Source organism: Cydia fagiglandana, chromosome 4 (assembly GCF_963556715.1).
Source record: "Cydia fagiglandana chromosome 4, ilCydFagi1.1, whole genome shotgun sequence".
NCBI lineage: Eukaryota > Metazoa > Arthropoda > Insecta > Lepidoptera > Tortricidae > Cydia > Cydia fagiglandana.
In genome coordinates this window covers 1076642-1097309 of record NC_085935.1, presented here as the reverse complement: position 1 = coordinate 1097309, position 20668 = coordinate 1076642, and the positions used below count along the sequence as shown (strand labels likewise).

The 20668-nt window shown below is 38.8% G+C and overlaps 4 protein-coding genes across 5 annotated transcripts in view; all 4 read left to right on the top strand.

Annotated features, from left to right (window-relative positions):
• The first annotated feature begins 769 nt into the window (after window positions 1-769).
• On the top strand, window positions 770-2796 carry LOC134664097 (uncharacterized). The gene is made up of 3 exons (XM_063520683.1): window positions 770-925; window positions 1448-1548; window positions 2497-2796. The coding sequence occupies exons 1-3, from the start codon at window positions 811-813 to the stop codon at window positions 2707-2709; spliced, it is 429 nt and encodes a 142-aa protein (XP_063376753.1). The 5' UTR covers window positions 770-810; the 3' UTR covers window positions 2710-2796.
• A 1104-nt stretch (window positions 2797-3900) lies between these two features.
• LOC134664096 (uncharacterized) lies at window positions 3901-6940 on the top strand. Its single transcript, XM_063520681.1, has 3 exons — window positions 3901-4099; window positions 5445-5542; window positions 6690-6940. Exons 1-3 carry the CDS (start codon window positions 3916-3918, stop codon window positions 6921-6923), a joined length of 516 nt encoding a protein of 171 aa, XP_063376751.1. The 5' UTR covers window positions 3901-3915; the 3' UTR covers window positions 6924-6940.
• Window positions 6941-8288: 1348 nt separating this feature from the next.
• Window positions 8289-10617, top strand: LOC134664095 (platelet glycoprotein V-like). 2 transcript variants are annotated; one of them, XM_063520679.1, is made up of 3 exons: window positions 8289-8787; window positions 9126-9286; window positions 9556-10617. In XM_063520679.1, the coding sequence occupies exon 3, from the start codon at window positions 9564-9566 to the stop codon at window positions 10398-10400; it is 837 nt and encodes a 278-aa protein (XP_063376749.1). In that variant the 5' UTR covers window positions 8289-8787; window positions 9126-9286; window positions 9556-9563; the 3' UTR covers window positions 10401-10617. Both variants share the same exon structure in this region, with proteins under 2 accessions (XP_063376749.1, XP_063376750.1).
• An 8217-nt stretch (window positions 10618-18834) lies between these two features.
• The window catches only part of LOC134663425 (integrin beta pat-3-like), a 44503-nt gene continuing 42669 nt past the window's right edge, over window positions 18835-20668 (top strand). Inside the window, exon 1 of the mRNA XM_063519790.1 lies at window positions 18835-19539. Coding sequence (XP_063375860.1) covers window positions 19258-19539 — 282 coding nt within the window. The 5' untranslated portion in view covers window positions 18835-19257. The remainder of the gene's footprint in view (window positions 19540-20668) is intronic.

The window sequence follows — 20668 nt, the reverse complement described above, 5'->3', positions numbered from 1 at the left end:
GTCAAAATTGACAAAATAACCGCCATCATGATTTCTTTATTTCTGTTAGGGGTTGTGCACAAATCACGCGAGGTATTTTTGGCTACTTTTTGACCCCCCCTCCCCCTTGGTGATATTTGGTGAGGTTTTTGGCAACCCCCCTCCCCCCACACAACCTCATGTGTATTTTTTTTACAATTTTTTCATTGGACTAATTTTAAGATAAATAGTATTGTATATAGAAAATCTTGTTCATTTTTCTATTTTCGTTAAATAGACTCGCTACTTTGAAGTGCAGAGTGAAGATTTATGTTTAACGTAACCGAGAAATAGTATCTACTCATGTGGTAGGTTTTTTTTTCTTAGTTGCGTTCACTGTAGAAAAATACACGTGAGGTTTCCTTAAACCCCCCTCCCCCAACGTGATCTATCGTGATTTTTTCCTGAACCCCCCTCCCCCTATCGAACCTCGCGTGATTTGTGCACAACCCCTTATGATCATGTTAAAAATAATTGGAAAGTCTCTTTAATAGAAACTCGAAGTCAACATTGTACAAAAACCGGTGATATCTTGATTTTTTTCCTATTTGTTCCGATTATAATGAATATTGATGTATGAGGATCTGAAAGGCCCTTTAACATAAATCGGTAGTCGAAATTATAAAAAAACGTTAGCCGAGGTGTTAAGGCGCTTCCGTCACGTGCTTAGTTTTCGATTAGTTTAATTATAAAATGTAATCTTTGTAAGCGATTCGTTACCCATGCTATACTTACACTATATAACGGCGTCGGCGTTGACGGTGCACCATTCCCGCCGCCGCCGCCTCTGCCATGTCGCCGGTCGCCCGCTCGTTGCTCACCCTTGCCGCGTTGTTTGTCGCCTCAGATGCTAAAGTCACGAATGTCGATTTAGGACTGGGTGGACATTGCGTTAAATTCATTATAGGTAATACTTTTAATACGTCTCCTTATCATCAGATCATTTTGCTTAGTTTTCAAAGTATATGCACATTAATATATCTTAAAATGAAATTAATATATTGTAAAAATGTACCTACTTATATTGTAATGGCGATTTAAAATAAATGTCTATTTTTGCGTAAAGTTTATATGACAAATGAGAAAATTATAATATTATAAACTTTCGCGTTTTGAACACAAACATATTAACTCACATTACAAACGGGTCTATCGGGGGTTGATAAATCAAGGTAATTGAATAAAATTCGCGTTAGACCCGTATATAATGTGAGTTCATAAATGAGAAAATTGTCGACACTTAGACATTTTTCTCCTAGGGTTGGGAGAAAATGTTTATATTAATTGTTCAACAACAATATAATTACGTACCTATAATGTGTCTAATACCTTCTACTTGACATTAGCGTAAAATTAAAAATAATACCTATTTTATATCACAAATTATTCATGGTCTCAGAGAAACCAAGTAGTAAACTTTGTTTTGCAGATATTCCTCCCAGGGCTGTACCATACAAGACTTCCCTCACACGCCTTAAGTTTACAATGATGTCCTACGACACTAGCACACCCCTGAAAACAATCCCCAACGTAAGTCTGTGCACATTTATTACATGAATACCATATTAATTATTGTTTTTACTATATTCATTATTGTTTGGTTAAACATTTATGTAATCTTCCTTAATAAATTCTTATACATCGCATTTAGCCTATAGAATATTTAACTTGATGCATGAATCATTGAACACTTATATTTAAAAACAAAACTTCAATCCTATGAAGTATTTGAACAAATAAATTATTTTCAGAAAATATTTTAATTTGTTTTTATCAAGTAGAAACACTACTATATAAATTATAAACTGACTATTACTTGAAAAAAAATGACTAATGCCGCTGTGGCCGAGTGGTTCAGGCACCTGCCGCGATAGCAGAGGACGCTGGTTCGATTCCAGCCTGGGGCACTTATTTCAGTTTAAAACTTCAATCATTCTTCCTATTCATAAATTATTATACAAATACTTTTATATCAAAACTAAATGAAATAAACAAAAACAAATATAATAATACTTACTAATATGTATGTATATATAATATGTACATAGTTTAACATTAGCAAGCATAAATTGTCTTCATCAGGCGGGTACTTCTGTGATGTTTCTCTAGGTTAGTTTGAGACTTATAATTATTGTTTACTTAAGTATTTTACAAAATTAATAATGTTTATGAAGTGCAACAAAAACTCATCTTCAGCGTCACATAACTAGACTTGCTTGTGATGGAACCTTTCATTCAATGCTAGACTTTTTGTAAGTTATAATATATTTGATAGATAAGTATAGTGCGACATAAAATAGTAGAAATAAAATGTTGCCATGTTTAAGCAGGCATTTTATGTCAAAAATGTGACAGTTACGTAGGAAGTGGCAACTGGCACCCTTAATAATTTTCTACAATTTCTTGTCGGACTATAAATGATAGCTTTTCATACGACTTAGTTTTGATACAATTATGTTTGTTGGTTGCATGGAGCAGTATTGTGCAGACTTCAAAGAAGAGATTGCGAAGCAAACAGTAGAAGTGTGCAATGATTACGTCCACCCTCCGCCGATCCCGCTGCTCCCGCCTCTAGCGTTCGCAGTTGGTGACAATGTGCTGTCGCCCGTGTTCGCATCATGTTATAAAGACCCCCAGTGCGGACCGCTCTACTTTAAAATCGACCAGGAATGCAGAAGACCAGCCGTCTAAATATACATATTAGTACCCAGGTTTTTGGGAAATTTGTCGTGAATGGTTTCTTTGTTTTCTTTTCAAATAAACATGTATTTTAGTGTATCTTTTACCTTAAATACCTATATGATTGTAATAGCTAAATCGAATTTATTATGAAGGCGTTTGGTTTCACTGTCTATTCGGCGATCTATGACGCAGACTATACATTTTAGTCACAGTTTTAAAAACAGAGACCTTTGCCTATTTTTTAGCTGTTCTAGATATTGTCTGTTAATTCCCTTTTCCGAAGACCTCCCGGGAAATCAGAGGTATTTAGAATGAAAAACTGGACACATACTGATATAATACCGAGGATTTCAAACCCCTTTTGAAGTAGGAATGAACAAACAACAACAACCTCACTTGAGGTAGGAATGAACAAAGAGTAGAAGCGATTACATGTTGCACGAAACGAGTAGCCGAGATGACTTTATTGTCATGTGATGTGCGTTATTGGATATCCTTCGATATTTAAAGATACGAAAAACGGTTATTTATATATTTTTTTGTTGAATTTAAATATTTCTAAAGCCTGTTACGGGTTACGAAATAGAAGACCCTTCGATCACAGCATCATCTTCCTCGCGTTGTCCCGGCATTTTGCCACGGCTCATGGGAGCCTGGGGTCCGCTTGACAACTAACCCCAGGAATAGACGTAGGTACTAGTTTTTACGAAAGTGACTGCAATCTGACCTTCCAACCCCTCTGGCCTTATTAGGATTAGTCCGGTTTCATCACGATGTTTTCCTTCACCGAAAAGCGACTGGTAAATATAAAATGATGCTTCGTACATAAATTCCGAAAAATTCATTGGTAGGAGCAGCGGTTTGAACCTCCAGATTGTAATTCGCACGATCTTAGCACTAGGACACCAGCGATCCAAGCCCCTTCGATCACATATTAAAAAAAAACAGAACCAATTCAGATTCACGTTGTATTTGTATGAATAAGTAACACCCTCATTTACTAATTTTCTTTTATTTATATTATTTAAAACATGCTCCGAGTAAATTCAAACCTTCCACCTATTATAGTTATTGAATTACAGACCACTGACAAACATTACATTTGTCACTTCATCGCAATATATCAATATTATTTATAACTCCTAAAGACGAATCGTTAAATCGGAAGAATTTAATCATCCTATATGATTCGCTACCCCTGCGCCACGCTATATAATGGCGTCGGCGTTGCCATGTCTCCATTCTCGTCGCCGCTCCCGCCGACACCGCCGCGCCGCCGACGCCATGTCGCCGCTCGCTCGCTCGCTGCTCGCGCTCGCCGCGATACTCACTGTGTCAAACGCTAAAATCACGCTCGTCGATATAGGACTGGGAACAAAATGCGTTAAATTTATTATGGGTAAGGTCATAAAGGCTTCTCATACTCTGCCTATGAAACTGGAGGATGCTGGGTTAGAATGTTAGGTATGTTGTTTCAGGACTTTTTTAGATAGTTGAGGAGTAAAGAAATTTATGGAATAGGGAGTTAAGTAACTATATTTGACCAAAAATATGTTATACATGACAAATCCACCGAACCGGACCGAATGTCCGAAATCGTAATAAGAAACTTAAAAGTGGAACTCCCTGGGATCAAAATGAATTATTACTTTCAACCTGCTTCATAGAACAGAACCTTGAGCCTGATTGAGGTTTACCAATTTGTTATGATATTAAATATATTGAAAACGGGTCACTTACGTATTTAAAGTCGAAGCACGCTCATCCCCAACCGCCGCCTCCGCCGCCTCCGCCGCCTCCGCCGCCTCCGCCGTCGCGCCGGTCTGCCAACAACCTCACGAGTCCTGACTACACTCCTTGGTACCTACTTACTTACGGAGTGAAACATGTCTAGCGTTCTCCGACTTAAAATATGTGAGTGCCTATGCTTAATAAGTAGTCTGTGTCTCACGAAGGTTTTGTTATTAAATCTGTTATGGTTTTTTAGGGTTCCGTACCCAAAGGGTTAAACGGGACCCTATTACTAAGACTTCGCTGTCCGTCCGTCCGTCCGTCTGTCCGTCTGTCTGTCACCAGGCTGTATCTCACGAACCGTGATAGCTAGACAGTTGAAATTTTCACAGATGATGTATTTCTGTTGCCGCTATAACAACAAATACTAAAAACTGAATAAAATAAAGATTTAAATGGGGCTCCCATACAACAAACGTGATTTTGACCAAAGTTAAGCAACGTCGGGAGTGGTCAGTACTTGGATGGGTGACCGTTTTTATTTGCTTTTTTTTTGTTTTTTTTTTTTTTGCATTATGGTACGGAACCCTTCGTGCGCGAGTCCGACTCGCACTTGCCCGGTTTTATACGACCTTGACGACCGTCTGCGTGGTTGGCGCGCAGCTCTCGCACGACTTTCACTTAATTTCGCATGCACCAATCACCGTGTGTGTGTTTAAAACCATATCAAATTGTTGGATCTCAATCAGGCTGCTTATGGATCCTGATTTTTCTGTGTTATTTACTTAACATTAACGGGCCTAAAGTAGTATGACCCATAGAGTAGTAGGACCCCGAAAATCCCGACATACATTTTGCTGGTCTGATGTTGAAATTTCCTATGGGAGAGTCAATTTTTTTTTCGCGAATTTGGGTATGGTCCCATAGTAAAAGTTGCTTAGTATGACCTTTTTAACATGTTTGAGTAATTGCTTATCGTTCAGTTACATACTGTATAGGTACATTATTTACAGATATCACGCCAAGACCTGTGCCATATCAACCGGGCCGTGGTTCTAGATTTACATTGATGACTGACGGGCACAGTCAACCGCTGACAGGAATTCCCAATGTAAGTGTACAATTACTACATACAAAAAACAGCAGACACAGTTTAGTTTCTTACTATATATGCGGGATTTTTTTTTTCGAAAATCTATCCAGCCGGCCTAGCCAAGGTAACAATCGCTATCGCTTCGACAACGAAACGATTTGTGTCTCTCTATCACTCTTCCATATTAGTGCGACAGTGACAGTTGCGTTTCGATCGCTACCGAACGTAAGCGATTGGCATGTCGGCTACGCGGCCAGTTTTGGGTTATTTCTACTCAGAATCACGAGAAAAAAATGTGTCCCAAAAACATGTCAGTTTTGTAGCACATTTTCACATACATTTTGACTGACGCTCAAAATTTGTATGAAAAACTGGGAACACTAAATACCCCAAAACTTGATGGTTTTGCAAAAAAAGTAAATGGTTCCCTTATTTTTTCGCAAAACCCGGCACCGTATTACGGTATGTACGGTCACGGAATTTGAAGGTTTGACACGGTTCGGTTCTATGTAATTGCCCAAGAGAATTTGAAGTGTAGTCGGATTGTCTTAAGTAAATATGTAGCCACAGCAGTGAAGAGCCACAGTAAATTTACTGCCATCTTTCGACAGAGGATTAAAACTGTTAGAACGCCATTTGACTTTGTTTCCGCGTCTATTACCTATTCATGGTTTTCTTCTTCTCGTTTTGATATTCTTATTCTTTCTATCCGTTGTGTTGTTTGGTATTCTTTCTGTCCAACTTTTGGCCTATTCGTCTTCAACACCACGTCCTGTTATACCATGACGCAAGGTCAGATGATAACATGTATGAATAATACGTTTTATAAAGTTATTTAATCATTATTATGACATTTATTGGTCATAGGTACATATATTTTAAAATAAAGTTGTCCTTCCTGTGGACAGTTAACAGTGTGTGCATAAATAAAAAGATTTTCTGATATTTTTTGTAGTAAATACGATCTTTGATAGATACGAGTACGGGTACCTACGATCGGTTACAGACTTTGATTGTTGATCCATCTAAGGTTCAAGTTAATTTGGCTGTGTTTAGTAGGTAACGGTATGAATGTCCAATGTAAAGTAAACACTAATGGCTCAAGAAAGAAAGTCCGTGGCTGTTCGTATATTGTTATTAACTCGATTATGTTGATTGCAAACAGAAATGTGCGGCGAACAACGCAGAGGTAGCCAGGCAGACGGTAGAGGTATGCAACGAGTACCCCACGCCTTACGGACCCCAACCCTTACCTCCGACAGTCCAGGCCCTCGCTGGCCAGGTGCTGTCACCCGTGTTCGGGTCCTGTGGCGACGACACTGAGTGTGGACCTCTGCTATGGAAGATTGAGCAGGACTGTAGAATCCCTGTTAGACCACTCATGGCAAGTGTCCACTAATAAGGTTAGATGGGGTATGAAAAACACTGGGCAAGAGTAACTTTTGTAGGGAATCCTCATGTTACTCTGCCCTGAATAAAGTAAACTATGTTACTCTCACCCCACATGACCTTAGATGGATGTTTAAGGGCAACTCGCTCATTAATATAGTGTTTTATAAAACGTTGTTGTGTTTAATTTGTTTTTTTTTTACTGTTGATGTACTTTGTTTCTTTGTATTTTCATTTCTTTTGCAGTTTTGCAGTGCATAATATACCCTAAAAAATATATTTTATTTTTATTTTACCGTTCTGTCGCAATGCATGATTTATGTATCCATGCCAAATGGCAAATGGATCACGGAGTAAAGTCTCGGACAGACAGATATAGCGAAACTATGAGGGTTTCTGGGTTACTACGAAACCCTAAAAATATGCGCCACTGTATCAATTAAATGGGAGCGCGACCGTACTTTCTAAAGTTAAGTTCTAACCTAAATATATATATTTTTATGGACTATTTTGCCTCTCTGGTGGGCAAAATCTTCTCGTTTCTTCCGCCACGCGCACAGAATACAACCTAGGGGTTGGTCTGTGGCCACGCGTCACGGTTTTGTGCATGATTATTGCTAGACTTATATCGACCGGGGTATGAACCGTGATTACCTTTTGTATTGTTTTCGAGCTTCCGATATTTCGACGCAGTTACATGCATCTTGTTCACGGGTAATTGATGGTAGCGGGTGGGTGTCAAAGTGAATCGTTCAATAACTGACATGGTTATTGATTACGCCAGTCGCTGTAAAAAGGTCTTCGCCTTCTATTTTTTGGCCTACCTCTGTCCAGCCAACCTGCGGTTCCCATTCGGTAAAATATAAAATCATTCGGTAAAATATAGGTGCCCAGTTGCATCAACCACATATGAGTAAAAAACTGATTAACGTCAAACAGCAGTGAAATATGAAAATTCCTATAGGCAAGTACAATAAAATTTAGCGAACGCTTTAACGGTGATTTAATTAATTTATTTGTAAGTCAGCGAAATAATTATGATGGTAATAACAGTGGGGAGATACTCCTCCTTTAGAGAAAACTCGGCTCCGTTTGGCTCAGCATTGCTCCGTGAAATTATTAGGGCTAGCACCACTTGACGTCCTTTTGAGTGCACGACCATAGATAAGATAATGTTGACAACCTTAAATAGCCGAAAGGGACTAGAACATTAGAAAGGGATATCATGATTCGTCCCTAAGCCCTAGTCAAACTTTGGTTTTGTAGGAAGTGTTATTTTCTGTACGGTAATAATTATTTATTCTGTGGTTATAACGACAATAAGTAACAACGGTAAACTACATTGTGTTTATCGCGATGAAGCTACATAACAGGGAAGGAAAATAACAATATTCGATGAATGTCAGCGCGTTAACCAACAGTGTTTATAGGGATAACATTATAAACTGTCGTGTATAGGATACATACGTATTGGTATGTGTTAAGCAACTTTAACTTTTTAAACCCCGACGCAAAGCATTCAGCAGGCTTTTTTATAGCATTGCATTGTTCTTAAAGTTGATCAAGAAAAGTCTGCAGCGATTTTGATAGCCCACGCAGTGCAAGTCTTATTCATAATTTCATAGAAGTTTATCAGATATCAGACTGTCAGACTAACCCGTTCTTAGTATCAGACTAAATAAAAATACTTAAAAGTAAAACATGTAAAATAGTTCATAGTGACGTCGAAGATAGAAGAATGAAAGCGCTTGCTCTGTTATGCGCGCTGGGCTGCGCGTGCGCCCAGTTCCTACCGGAGTGTGACTACCCTTTATGCGTCACACGTGACAGACACACCAACGATGGCTGGCTCTTGAAGGAGTATCTCCTTGAAGGTATCACAGATTTTATAGTAACGTGAAATAAACTAAAATTAAATTTTATTAATTTTTTGTTTGTTTTGTTTTAAGTAGTCACACTATTATTATATGCTTAGTAACGTAGTCCTCTGACCTAGGTACATTGAAAGAAATGTTTTCAGAGCGTGACTATTATTACATCTTACAGCTTGGCAAGAAAGAGTAGAAATTATAAAATGGCAACACTGTAGTGTCATCCCTTTCAAATCAATTTAAGTATTATAAGAAAACGGGACGACACTACAGGTTTGCCACTTTTTAATTACTACTCTTTTTTTCCAAGCTGTAGAAAGAACACTTGCCACTTTTTCCAGGCACGCATATGTCCATAGCGACTCGATCCAGCCACTACGCGGTACGCTGGTCGTGCGGAGGCCTCAACCTAACCGGCAACCTCGCGCCCGCGGTACTCAACAGGATGCCTGACGTCGCCTATGCAGTTGAGCTGGTTGGCTGCAACATTCCTCATACACGGGTATGCGCCACTTTAAGTCTCTATTATCAGGTCAGCTCGATTGCCCTCTCACCGGTCTTTCATACTTTATCCTACAAAATTTGAGCCTAATCGAACATCAGGAATTGGTTCATAGAATTTACCTGAGACACATATTTTTAACTCTAACATAGGTACTAACGTTGCAAGTTAAATGCTCGTGTTAATCTAATCCCCCGAGAAATCCAAAACACTCGCTCTACCCTAAGTATTCAAAATAAATGACAGCTGAATGATACCGTCTTTCACAGATATCTTCATGAACCTCAATATAAACAGCAAGTACGCCAAAACCCTCACTATCAGTTTAAGCACGACACGACCTCAAAACAGCCAATGGTTTTCGACGGATGATCTTCAGGAAATTAAAAGTAAATACCAAGCTAGAAGTAACAACTGGCTAACAGCTGCTGCCAACGAAATATCTAAAAATTCCTTGGAACATTTGACTTTGCGTGGAATCCCAGTGACCACTGACCAGTTTATAAGTATACATAATATTAAGAGCTTAACTTTAGTTGATACGGGTCTCGAAGAAGTGATGGATTTGTCAGAATTCTCCAATTTGACACGACTGGAGCTACGAGAGCCATATTTGCTAAATGCAGAAAAGCTGAGCGCTACAAGTATTGAAGAGCTGGTTCTTCACGCTCCCGACGCAGGGCTAGCTGCTATGTCTCATTTACGCAACGCTACCTTTATAGAAGTTTATATGATGGGACGGCTATTTGGGAACTGCAGTAACTTAAAACATCTGGCGTTGATAAATGGGACGCTGTCTGCACTCCCGGATCATTGGTTAGTAGGATGCAGTGCGCTGAGGAGTTTGAAGTTACCTGATGATCTATTGGCTGATACAACGGAGCTGCGGCACCTTGATCTGAGCCACAACAGCTTGGGAACCTTGCCAGAGGGTCTGCTGGACAATACCAGAGGCCTGGAGTATCTTGACGTTAGTGACAATCATTTGAAGTCCCTCCCTGCAAAGCTCCCGGTTTTCCTTAAAAAAGTGTATGCATGTGGCAATGACCACTTTCCCATGACATCCCAAAATTTAAAGGTTTTGGAGGATTGGGGTTGCATAGTGCAATCTTGATAGCACGAAGCTCAAGGGGAACGCATAAATAATATCATGCTTACTTCTTATGTTATGTTCCATGATTTAATAACGACTAAGCGCCATTTGTATCATTCCACTAACCCAGGGTTAACCGGTTAAACCTGGAGTTACTATGGTTACCAGTACAATTTAACACTGGGTTAACGGTTTAACCGCTTAACTCGGCTTTGTGGGAAATAGGAATCGGTTTGTTTAAAATAAATAATTCCACTACCTATTCGTTTTTTACATACATCACTTATATAACAAACTTAATACAAGTACCTAAAAAATAAATAAATTAAATAAATTAACCTATTCGTTTGTTTTTTGGAAATATATCTCGTAAAGATCACATTTAATTTTTCGATTTAAGGAAGTACAAATTGTAGGATACTTGATTTCTCTAAAGAGATTTGGTTACTTTAGTCTTATTAAGTTTTATATTTCGAAATATTGAATGTTTGGGCTTTGAAGGGAAGATTTATTTAGTTATGCCACATAGTCGCTTTTAGGTACCTATAATACCTACATGTTTGAAAAGTTAAATGTAAATTAGGTAAGATTTCGAACCCAGGATAGCGTGTAGCGTAGGTACTAGCTAATGTATAGCTCCCAAATATGCATGTACCTATGGCTACGGAACCCTTAATTATGGTCGATTTTTTAGGGTTCCGTAACCGAAGGGTAAAAATGGGAATTATTATTAAGACTCCTCTGTCCGTCTGTCTGTCCGTCTACTCTGTCTGTCTGTCACCAGGCTGTAATTCATAAACCGTGACAGCTAGACAGTTAAAATTTTCACACATGCTGTATTTCTGTTGCCGCTGTAACAACAAATACTAATTAAGCAGAATAAAATAAATATTTAATTGCGGTACGAATAAACGAAGATACGTGATTTTTTTGTCGTTTTTACGTAAAGGTACGGAACACTTCGCGCGCGAGTCAGACTCGCTCTTTGCCGGTTTTTAGGGTTCCGTACCCAAAGGGTAAAACGGGACCCTATTACTAAGACTTCGCTGTCCGTCCGTCCGTCCGTCCGTCCGTCCGTCTGTCACCAGGCTGTATCTCACGAACCGTGATAGCTAGACAGTTGAAATTTTCACAGATGATGTATTTCTGTTGCCGCTATAACAACAAATACTAAAAACAGAATAAAATAAAGATTTAAATGGGGCTCCCATACAACAAACGTGATTTTTGACCAAAGTTAAGCAACGTCGGGAGGGGTCAGTACTTGGATGGGTGACCGTTTTCTTTTTGCTTTTTTTTGTTTTTTTTTTTCGTTTTGCTCAACTTGGCCCGGGCATGGCAGACTTATTTCAATCCAAGTTCCAACTCATTGGTACGAGCCGGCGCTTGAACCCGCGATCTCCGGTTGGTAAGCACGCCTTACCCCGAGGCCATCCGCTCTTGCATTGTACATTCGGCGGCAGATAATTTTCCGGGACACATAATAGGTGGCGCTAATTGCGGCCGCTCGTTAGACGCAAATTAAATTTAATGAACTGTCCAAATTGCAACCGGTAACGAGGTTAAGAATAGCGGGCCGGAGTTGGTATTCCGAGCGAGAACTGAACACATCACCAACGGAAAACTATATATAGGGACCTACACGTATCACTATCACTAATACACCTTATAAAACAAAGTCCCCTGCCGCGTCTGTCTGTGTATGTATGTTCGCAATAAACTTAAAAACTACTGAATGGAATTTTCATGCGATTTTCACCAATTAATAGAGTGACTGCCGTATTCGAACTTCAAGATATTCACAAGAGACGACACGTACTAGATCCATTCTAGATACGTTATAGTTTAGATATCAACTATTTAGTTCTCTTTTGCAGCGCAATTCGGGCAACCAATGTCACTTTTACGTTAGATAGAGTAAGATATCTGGAATGCCAAATTTGACAGGTTAGATCTTAAACATATCGTTATCGTATCTTGGTGATGTCTAAAAGATATCTAATAGATGTCTATTTCAAAATCCGAATCAGGCCCAAAGTCCCCCGCCGCGTCTGTCTGTGTATGTATGTTCCCAATAATCTTAAAAACTACTGAATGGATTGTCATGCGGTTATCACCAATTAATAGAGTGATTCTTGAGGAAGGTTTACGTGTGTAACTTGTTAAGGTTTTTGTCAATCCTGTGCTGCCGGCGTATTATGGATAGCTTTATCCATCTTTATCCACGTGATAAAATAACTGTCACTGTTTAACACCGTGGGATAGAAAGTGACGGACACCGTTTTATCACGCTGTCACGTAGACAAGAACGACCATCATATCCGTACTGGTCTGTGTTGTGTGAGTAATGGTCGCTATCTGTTTTTTTAGTACGCAGATTTAGGCAAATTTGACAGATAATATTTACAGCAAGTTCTTGAATCAAGGCGAATTTGGTTAAAATGATTTCCCATGTTGTAAAAAGATTGGTTTCTCAAGTATTCTCAGATGTATGCGGGTGGGGCGCGGGCGGGTGTCCACCGTGTTATTATAATGCGGTCGGCGTCGACAATCCAATTTACTCCGAGTCCGGCGTAGTGGACATGGCTTACTACAGAATGGTTACTTACTGAAATAACATTTAAGAGCAAAACTTATACAAACTATTATTAAAATTAAGTATAAACTAAATAAATTAAAACTAAAACTAATAAAATAAATAAATAAAACTTACCCACCTACCTTAGGTCCCCCAGATCTGTCCCCTGCGGAAGGGTACCCATAAGGCTGGCTACATTCCCACGCTGAATAGCTATGCCTATTCTTTGGCCTAGGAATGAGCCAGCCCAAGGTCACCCGTGGTTTCCAATAGTCTTTTTTTTAGGCCCTTAAAAAGATTGTGAGCGTCACGACACCACGGCCCCAGGGTCTCTACCGCGAACGCCGCAAATATGTGGTTGTTTGTAAGACCAGCATATTTGCGGCGTTTTAGGGTTTCAGCCGCTGCTGCCGCGCCGCCAGCTCTCTGAGACGTGGCGACTACATTTAAGTGTAGACATGTTTCTTTCTGGTAGTGACAGTAGTTAAGAATAGAAGCTATTCAATGTAAAATAACTATCCTCTCCTGAATAATGGCCGTTGTATAAAATACATCGAGTCACGTGTTCAGGCCACGAAGTTTGCTGAGTGGCCTAATGAAGGTACGAGATAAGAATGTAACTTTTTTTGATGGCTTTCCCATCTTGTGTGTATATAGTAGTGGACCCTATAATGGACGTGGAACCAGTAATGGGACAAAAAAACATAATTCCTCTAAAATAAGTATCCAAAAGTAGTTTATAAACACTGGCTGTATAGTATCATAAATAAGAGTCCTAGAGCTGCTATAGTTTGAAGTTTATTAAATTTGGTTGTTTTTTAAGAAATTGGCGTCAACCTAAAAGTTGTCGTGTCACTAAAAAAAATACCACTACGAATTCTTAACAACTTCGCTAAGAGAGGTGAGTTAATCTATTAAATTTTAATTAATTAATACTTGATGAAAACTAGAATGTGTTCTGTTAATTGCATTTACCATGAGATAAGGTATACAACACACTATGTTGTGACTCCACAGATGTAAAAAAAATAGTGGTATTTGGCCCAATCCCATTATAGGAGCCTTAAAACTGCGTACCTCCTATGATGGGACAAATGACAGAATGATGCTTGCTATGCCATAATTTCATGTTTAAACAATACAGAAATAAAATGTAGTTAAGAAATATGTCAATCAGGAGGTATTCTCGGACTTCGGATTAATTAATATCGTTTTTCCAAACTTTTATTTAACTTGCCCTGTTAGTTAGTGTGGGTCCAATCTTGGTAGCTGAATTTGAGCCACTTTTCGATTTCCGATTCAGTTGAAATTTTGTGTAAGTACGTAATTAAGTATGCAAATCGGATGATAATGCAATATTATGATAACATGGACCTGATCTGATGATGGAGACAGGAGGTGGCCATGGGAACTTTATCGCATTAAACCCTAACTAATTGTGTTAGGGTATATTAGAATTGTCTCGATGGATCTAATACAATAATAATTGGCTGTGGAAAGAAAAATACATTCAGCGATAAAAGCTTATACCAAAAATTGTTTTATTTTGCCGTAATTTATTCCCCATTTCAATATTTTATACTGATAGAGCAATGTCCATTATAGGGGGCCCATTACTGGATCCACGTCCATTACCGGGGGCCCATTACTGGAACTTTGGTGTCCATGACTGGAGAAAAAAAGCATAGTTTTTATTTGTTAAATATGTGGAAACTAATTGCAGTATCTTTGATACAACACGCCTAAAACATGAAAGACGGATAGGACTTTCATTTTTTAACACGCTAAGCGGTAGACCATTTACACATACAAATATCATAAATACTCCAAATTTCCTCTTAAATGTCCCATGACTGGTGGTGGTGGTGGTGGTGTGGTGGTTACTATAGGCAGGAGGGATTTTGCTAATGACGACGTTTTAAGACGACGTAGGTACCAAGCACGATAGCATAGAGACATAGATAACGATCTCAAAACTCAAAGTCGCTCAACGAGCTATGGAGAGGGCTATGCTCGGAGTTTCTCTACGTGATCGAATCAGAAATGAGGAGATTCGTAGACGAACTAAAGTCACCGACATAGCCCACCGGATTAGCAAGCTGAAGTGGCAATGGGCAGGCCACATTGCACGCAGAGAAGATGGCCGATGGGGTCGAAAAGTGCTCGAGTGGAGACCACGGACTAGCAAGCGCAGCGTAGGACGTCCACCCACAAGATGGACAGACGACCTTGTTAGGTCGCCGAAAGACGCTGGATGCGGGTCGCTTCCAACCGGCACGTATGGAGATCCAAGGGGAAGGCCTGTGTTCAGCAGTGGACGTCTTATGGCTGAGATGACGCACGATAAGAATGTTCGGTGAATAATTTTAATTTGGTGATAGAAGTTGTGCTGGGAACGTAAAACAAAAACATGTAGTACTATGGACGAGTGTGACTTTGAATAGCGACGGTTTCGTTCGTGTGACACGCCCCTGTTTCACCAACGTGACAGGTGCGACGAATTGTAAAATCACTGTTGCTGACGTCACAGGCATCCATGAACTACGGTTACCGCCTACCATCGGGCGGGCCGTATTCCTGTTTGCCACCATCATTGTATTATTAAAAAAAACTTTATGATATCGGAAAAAAAACAGAGATTTCTCTTGCTAAATTTATGACAATTGTCACAAGAAACACTACAATTGTCACGAAATTCCGACATATAACTCATTACCTGTCAAGAATTACCTACTATTCTTCTAAATCTTTGACAATTGTCACAAACTTCGCAGGAGAAATATCTGTTTTTTTTCGATATAATAAAGTTTTTTTAAATAATACAATGAAGGTGGCAAACAGGAATACGGCCCGCCCGATGGTAAGTGGTAATCGTAGCCCATGGATGCCTGTGACGTCAGCAATAGTGATTTTACAATTCGTCGCACCTGTCACCGATGTGAAATTGGGGCCGCTATACTTATTATTAGTACCAATAGTACCTAATTATTGTCACCAAGGAAAAATGCGTTCCTTCGGACTTTTTAAGTCACAAACCTAGTAAAAATCTTAAACTACCTATAAATATTGTAGTCAAGTTAGTGCACGTCGCAAGGCTGACTAGGTTGAACTTTCTTCACCACAATTCCTCGAGGCTCAAGTGCAGAGTGAACCTTCTGTGTCTGTATTCCAAGGAAGGCTTGTCACTGAGAGCGTCCGCCGCCGGGCGACATATAATATGCACTTCCACGGTTAGTTTTCTAGGTATCTACTTAGTACAAATTTACTTACAATTATTTCCATCTTCTCGAACACATTTTGAATTACGTGCCCCGTGTCTTGTATTCACATAGTTATTTTACCTTTCACTAGCTTTTGCGGGTAAAAGCTAGTGAAAGGTAAAATAACTATGTGAATACAAGACTTTGCCCCCTATCAAAACCAAGTCAAAAGCATAACAAGTTTTTCTGAATCTGTCTACACCGACTTAACTCATTCACTGCCAATATCACGTTAGGTGTGTTCTTTTTGTATTTTAAATGAGGCACTTAGCACTGAAAGTGTTAACCAGGGCAACCAAGTGCGCAAAAAATTAGATTCACCTAGGGTAACATTTCATTTCTGACCGCAGCTGCACTACTAGTACGAACGCGTCGGTGTTATTGTCAATTTCCATAGTAAAATGAATGGTAGTGCTGCTGTCGTTGGAAATGGACAGTCACCTTTAATCATCTATCATAATAATCTGTAACCCTTTCAATATTTTACTTTGTAGGTATTTGACAAAGTCAAGTATAGGTACTATGTAGAAGTGATCAGACGAAGGATCAAATTAGGGATCAGCCGATGTTAATCAAGTTACAAAGTAATTTGGAACCGACACGGATTCGTGAAGGATACGGACGAATATAATTAGATGGTGTAGGTTTGCAATCGGGATTACGCTCATGTTTCATTCCGTTCGATTGAAATACAAGGTTGTTGATAGGTTTTACATATTTTATTGTATGCTTAATCGTAATTTGTGTTTATGACTCCGTTTTTACATGTTTGGATTTTCAAAAACTGCATGAAAATTCATTCAGTAGTTTTGGAATTTATAGCGAACATACAGACATGTAGGCGGGGGGGGGGGGGGGGGGCTTCCATAAAGTGTCATGAGAAAGGTGTAGGTGGGTGTAGGTAGGTATATAACTTCATTTAAATAAAATTTAAACATTGTAAAATAATAGCTTGATAAACCTTATCCAAATTCATTTTTTTCCAGGACGCTTGCGAGCACTCAATACTTACGCCCAATAAGCCCAAAAACAAAAATCAAAGCCGAATAAAACCGTCAGTTTAGCCGCGTTAATATTTATCAGGCGCGCAACCCTGGAAATAATTCAACATGCACTCGCGCGCTAAGTGCCAACCCTATGACAATACTTCGAAAGAACTCAACTATACCTGTTAAACGAATAGACACTGTAAGTTAAGGGGAGAAGGTTGAAAATGGAATGAGGGTTGGAGGTGGTTCGACCGATTTGAAATGGGGAGAGAATTTCTTTCGGTTGTCTCTTATGCTGCGTTTGAACACGGATTTAGGTGGTTTGCGAGTTGGCTAGTGCAAGTTGGGTTATTAATAATTCATAAATTATTAGATTAGGTGGTTTTGTTTCAAATAAAAGAGTATATACGTAGTGAAAAGTTTGAAAGAGGTAATCTTAGAAAAACTGAGGTACTTACAATACTCTATATTCTGTAGGCTGTAGGGTATTCAAACCGCTATAGCTATAGGCTATTCTAACTGCATGTGAGCTTTGTTTATAGTATTATGTAATTATGTAAGTGGATTCCAATAATATCTGACCAATCTAATAATTATCCTGGGTAGTTAGTTCGTAGAGTTAGACCAAGATAAGTCTGCAAGGATTTTGATAGCATACCTAAACAGTGCCACTGTTATTTATACGTCATAATTTCATATTAAAAGCTTGACATTTAAAACAGCACTTTCAAATCGTTGCAGACTTATCTTGGTCTAACTCTACTTACTGCTGGCATATATTTAGCAACTGATTTGAAAAGTCATCATTATCCAAAATAATTTTAGTACCCAGCTGCATCTTGTACTCGTAATGAAGTTGCAATGACTGATACATATAATAAAAGAATAAAAAAGCACCTCTTTTGTACCTAGGTCATTTGGTAGAGAGATAGATTTTGTGTTCTAGAACCAAGACATGTGTTCACCCGTGGTGGTAAGATTTTCATATAATTCAAAGGTACAGCCAGTTGCAAAATTGCATGAAAATATTTGAATAATGATGGGATTCATTCATAAAGTCGCTATGTAATTTTGCAGCTTGCTTTCAAGTCTTTTAGTTGGCTTGAAAGCACAATTATCCAGTCAAGTAGCTGGCTCGATGTAAACGCGCCTTGTTGATCCGTAACGCGCTGAATCCGTCCCAAAAACCCCGCGTAGTCCCAGCTCTATGCGGAGTGCGGTTTAAAAATCTAGCCTCTTACGAGCTACGGTTATGATTTAAGGTGTGTTGGGGTTATTCTGATAAATTTTAGGGTGAGTTGAGGTTTTCTTTTATTGAAAAGCGATTTGTAATTTCCCGAAAAGCAAAACGTAAAGGGGCCCACTGATTAACAGTCCGCCGGACGGTATCGGCCTGTCAGTTGGAACAAAATTTTGACAGTTCCGATCAACTGACGGGCCGATACCGTCCGGCGGATTGTTAATCAGTGGGCCCCTTAAGACCACTAAGGGTACGCATTGACAATACCTATCAAATGTTAGGTGTATTAATACCAACTATTCCAAGAAATGCATAAATAGGTAGGTACTGTTAATAATATTGATTTATGTGCCATTTCGTATGTTTTGTCACAGGGGTAATTGTACGGTGAGTAGGCACATGACGTGTTGGGTATTAGGGTCAACACGTCATGTGACATTTAGGTGACATTTAATAAATAGAAAATATATTTAATAAAATAAACAATAATTCTAAGTACATTTCATAAAGGTCACCTAAATGCCACTCACGTAGGCCACTAGTATATAAGCACCAATTTACTCAATAAAGGAGTTCAGTATTCAGCAGACTTTCATAGTATTATTTGCTACCCGAACGCTCCACATTACATGGCGACCCTGCCAGTGGAACTGCTCAGCAGTTCTGGTATCACCACCTTCGGAATCGTCTAAGTTGCGCCGCCCAGCCATTCAGCCAGCCAGCCAGCCACCCAGTCAACCAGCAAGCCAGCTAGCCAGCACCACTAAGCACAGCACTAGACCGCGTCACGCAGCTACGACCCTGAACAACTATGGAACCGAGCACAGCTTCAGCCCAGTGCGGCAATAAGATCACAGTAACAATAACGGTAAACACTGATGGACAGCCTACAAGAACAGCACAATGGACAAGGAAGCAGCCACATACCCGCCATCGACCCCAACCGCCAACCCCGCCAGTACAGCGTACTCAGCAATACCACCAAGCCAACACGTCAAGGAAGAAGAATAAAGGGCGAGCCACACGCCACATCCAAGCGACCATAACCACCAATAATACTTCAATAGAAGATCAGGATGAAGACTGGACAAAGGTACCCACATCAAACTAAATAATCTTCTTTAAACATTTTTTTTTTCTCTTTCCCTCGAAAATTATCATTAAATATAATCTATGCATCAAATCTATAATCTTAATAATGTATAAACTATTCTTTAAACATGCAGATATTGCAGATACGTCTATGAGCGATATTTCAAATTCTACTATCTATTAATTTATTAATTATAATTAATTTACGATTACTACTTGATGACGAAAAGCAAAACATGAATATATGTTAAAAAAATATATATTCACCAGTTGACCACAAGTAATTAATTTTAAAGTACATCCGAACGAGTCCAAGTAATTGCCGAAATATAATAAATTTAAATAATACCTACTTAATATTTAACATAAAAAAAAACCCAGTAAAAAAAAAATATATATCATTATGTACGTATAGATAACATTAAATATCAAAAACTTGTTAAACTAAAACAATTAATAACGCAAAAACATTTTCTGATATCCATCAATAATTTCAACCAGTGCATCATTCGTTAATTAAAACAAATGAACAAAAATTTAAACAAACAATACACATATAACGCGTCGCATGGTTAACTCAAAAAACTTTACACAATCAGCAACATTAAATATCAAACACGGGGGTGCATTCCATTATTCCCATCTTTGCAATTAACGTATATTATATATTTTAAAGACTATAAAAGAAATATAAAAAAAAAACACCCGTTACTAACAATAACACTAACATTAACATCATAATATCATTATTTAGCTTCGTTAAAAACAAAACAACCCACTAACCCCACTAACCAACCACCTCCCACCACTAACACTAACAAACTAACCTAACATTTCGAAAACCTACTAACCCACTACTACCCACCACTTACCCTAACAAACTAACCTAACATTTCAAAACCCCACTAACCCACTAATAGCCAACACTAACACTAACAAACTAACCTAACATCTCAAAACAAAACCTATTTCCCAACATAAAGACAAAACCACTAACAAACAAACCTAACAGTAACTTTGACTAACTGACAAACACTAGAATCTACTATTCCACACATTAAACAACATCACTTATGGTCTATTCAAATTATTATCCAATTTAACGTTCAAAAATTTAGCTTTCACACCAT

Excerpts from the sequence above, each read along its gene's own strand:
- LOC134664095 (XM_063520679.1), top strand. The coding sequence starts at position 9,564 with ATGAACCTCAATATAAACAGCAAGTACGCCAAAACCCTCACTATCAGT.
- LOC134664096 (XM_063520681.1), top strand. The coding sequence starts at position 3,916 with ATGGCGTCGGCGTTGCCATGTCTCCATTCTCGTCGCCGCTCCCGCCGA. Across the intron at positions 4,100-5,444 it reads ATGCGTTAAATTTATTATGG|ATATCACGCCAAGACCTGTG; the intron begins GTAAGGTCATAA and ends CATTATTTACAG. Across the intron at positions 5,543-6,689 it reads CGCTGACAGGAATTCCCAAT|AAATGTGCGGCGAACAACGC; the intron begins GTAAGTGTACAA and ends GATTGCAAACAG.
- LOC134664097 (XM_063520683.1), top strand. The coding sequence starts at position 811 with ATGTCGCCGGTCGCCCGCTCGTTGCTCACCCTTGCCGCGTTGTTTGTC. Across the intron at positions 926-1,447 it reads TTGCGTTAAATTCATTATAG|ATATTCCTCCCAGGGCTGTA; the intron begins GTAATACTTTTA and ends TTTGTTTTGCAG. Across the intron at positions 1,549-2,496 it reads CCCTGAAAACAATCCCCAAC|TATTGTGCAGACTTCAAAGA; the intron begins GTAAGTCTGTGC and ends TGCATGGAGCAG.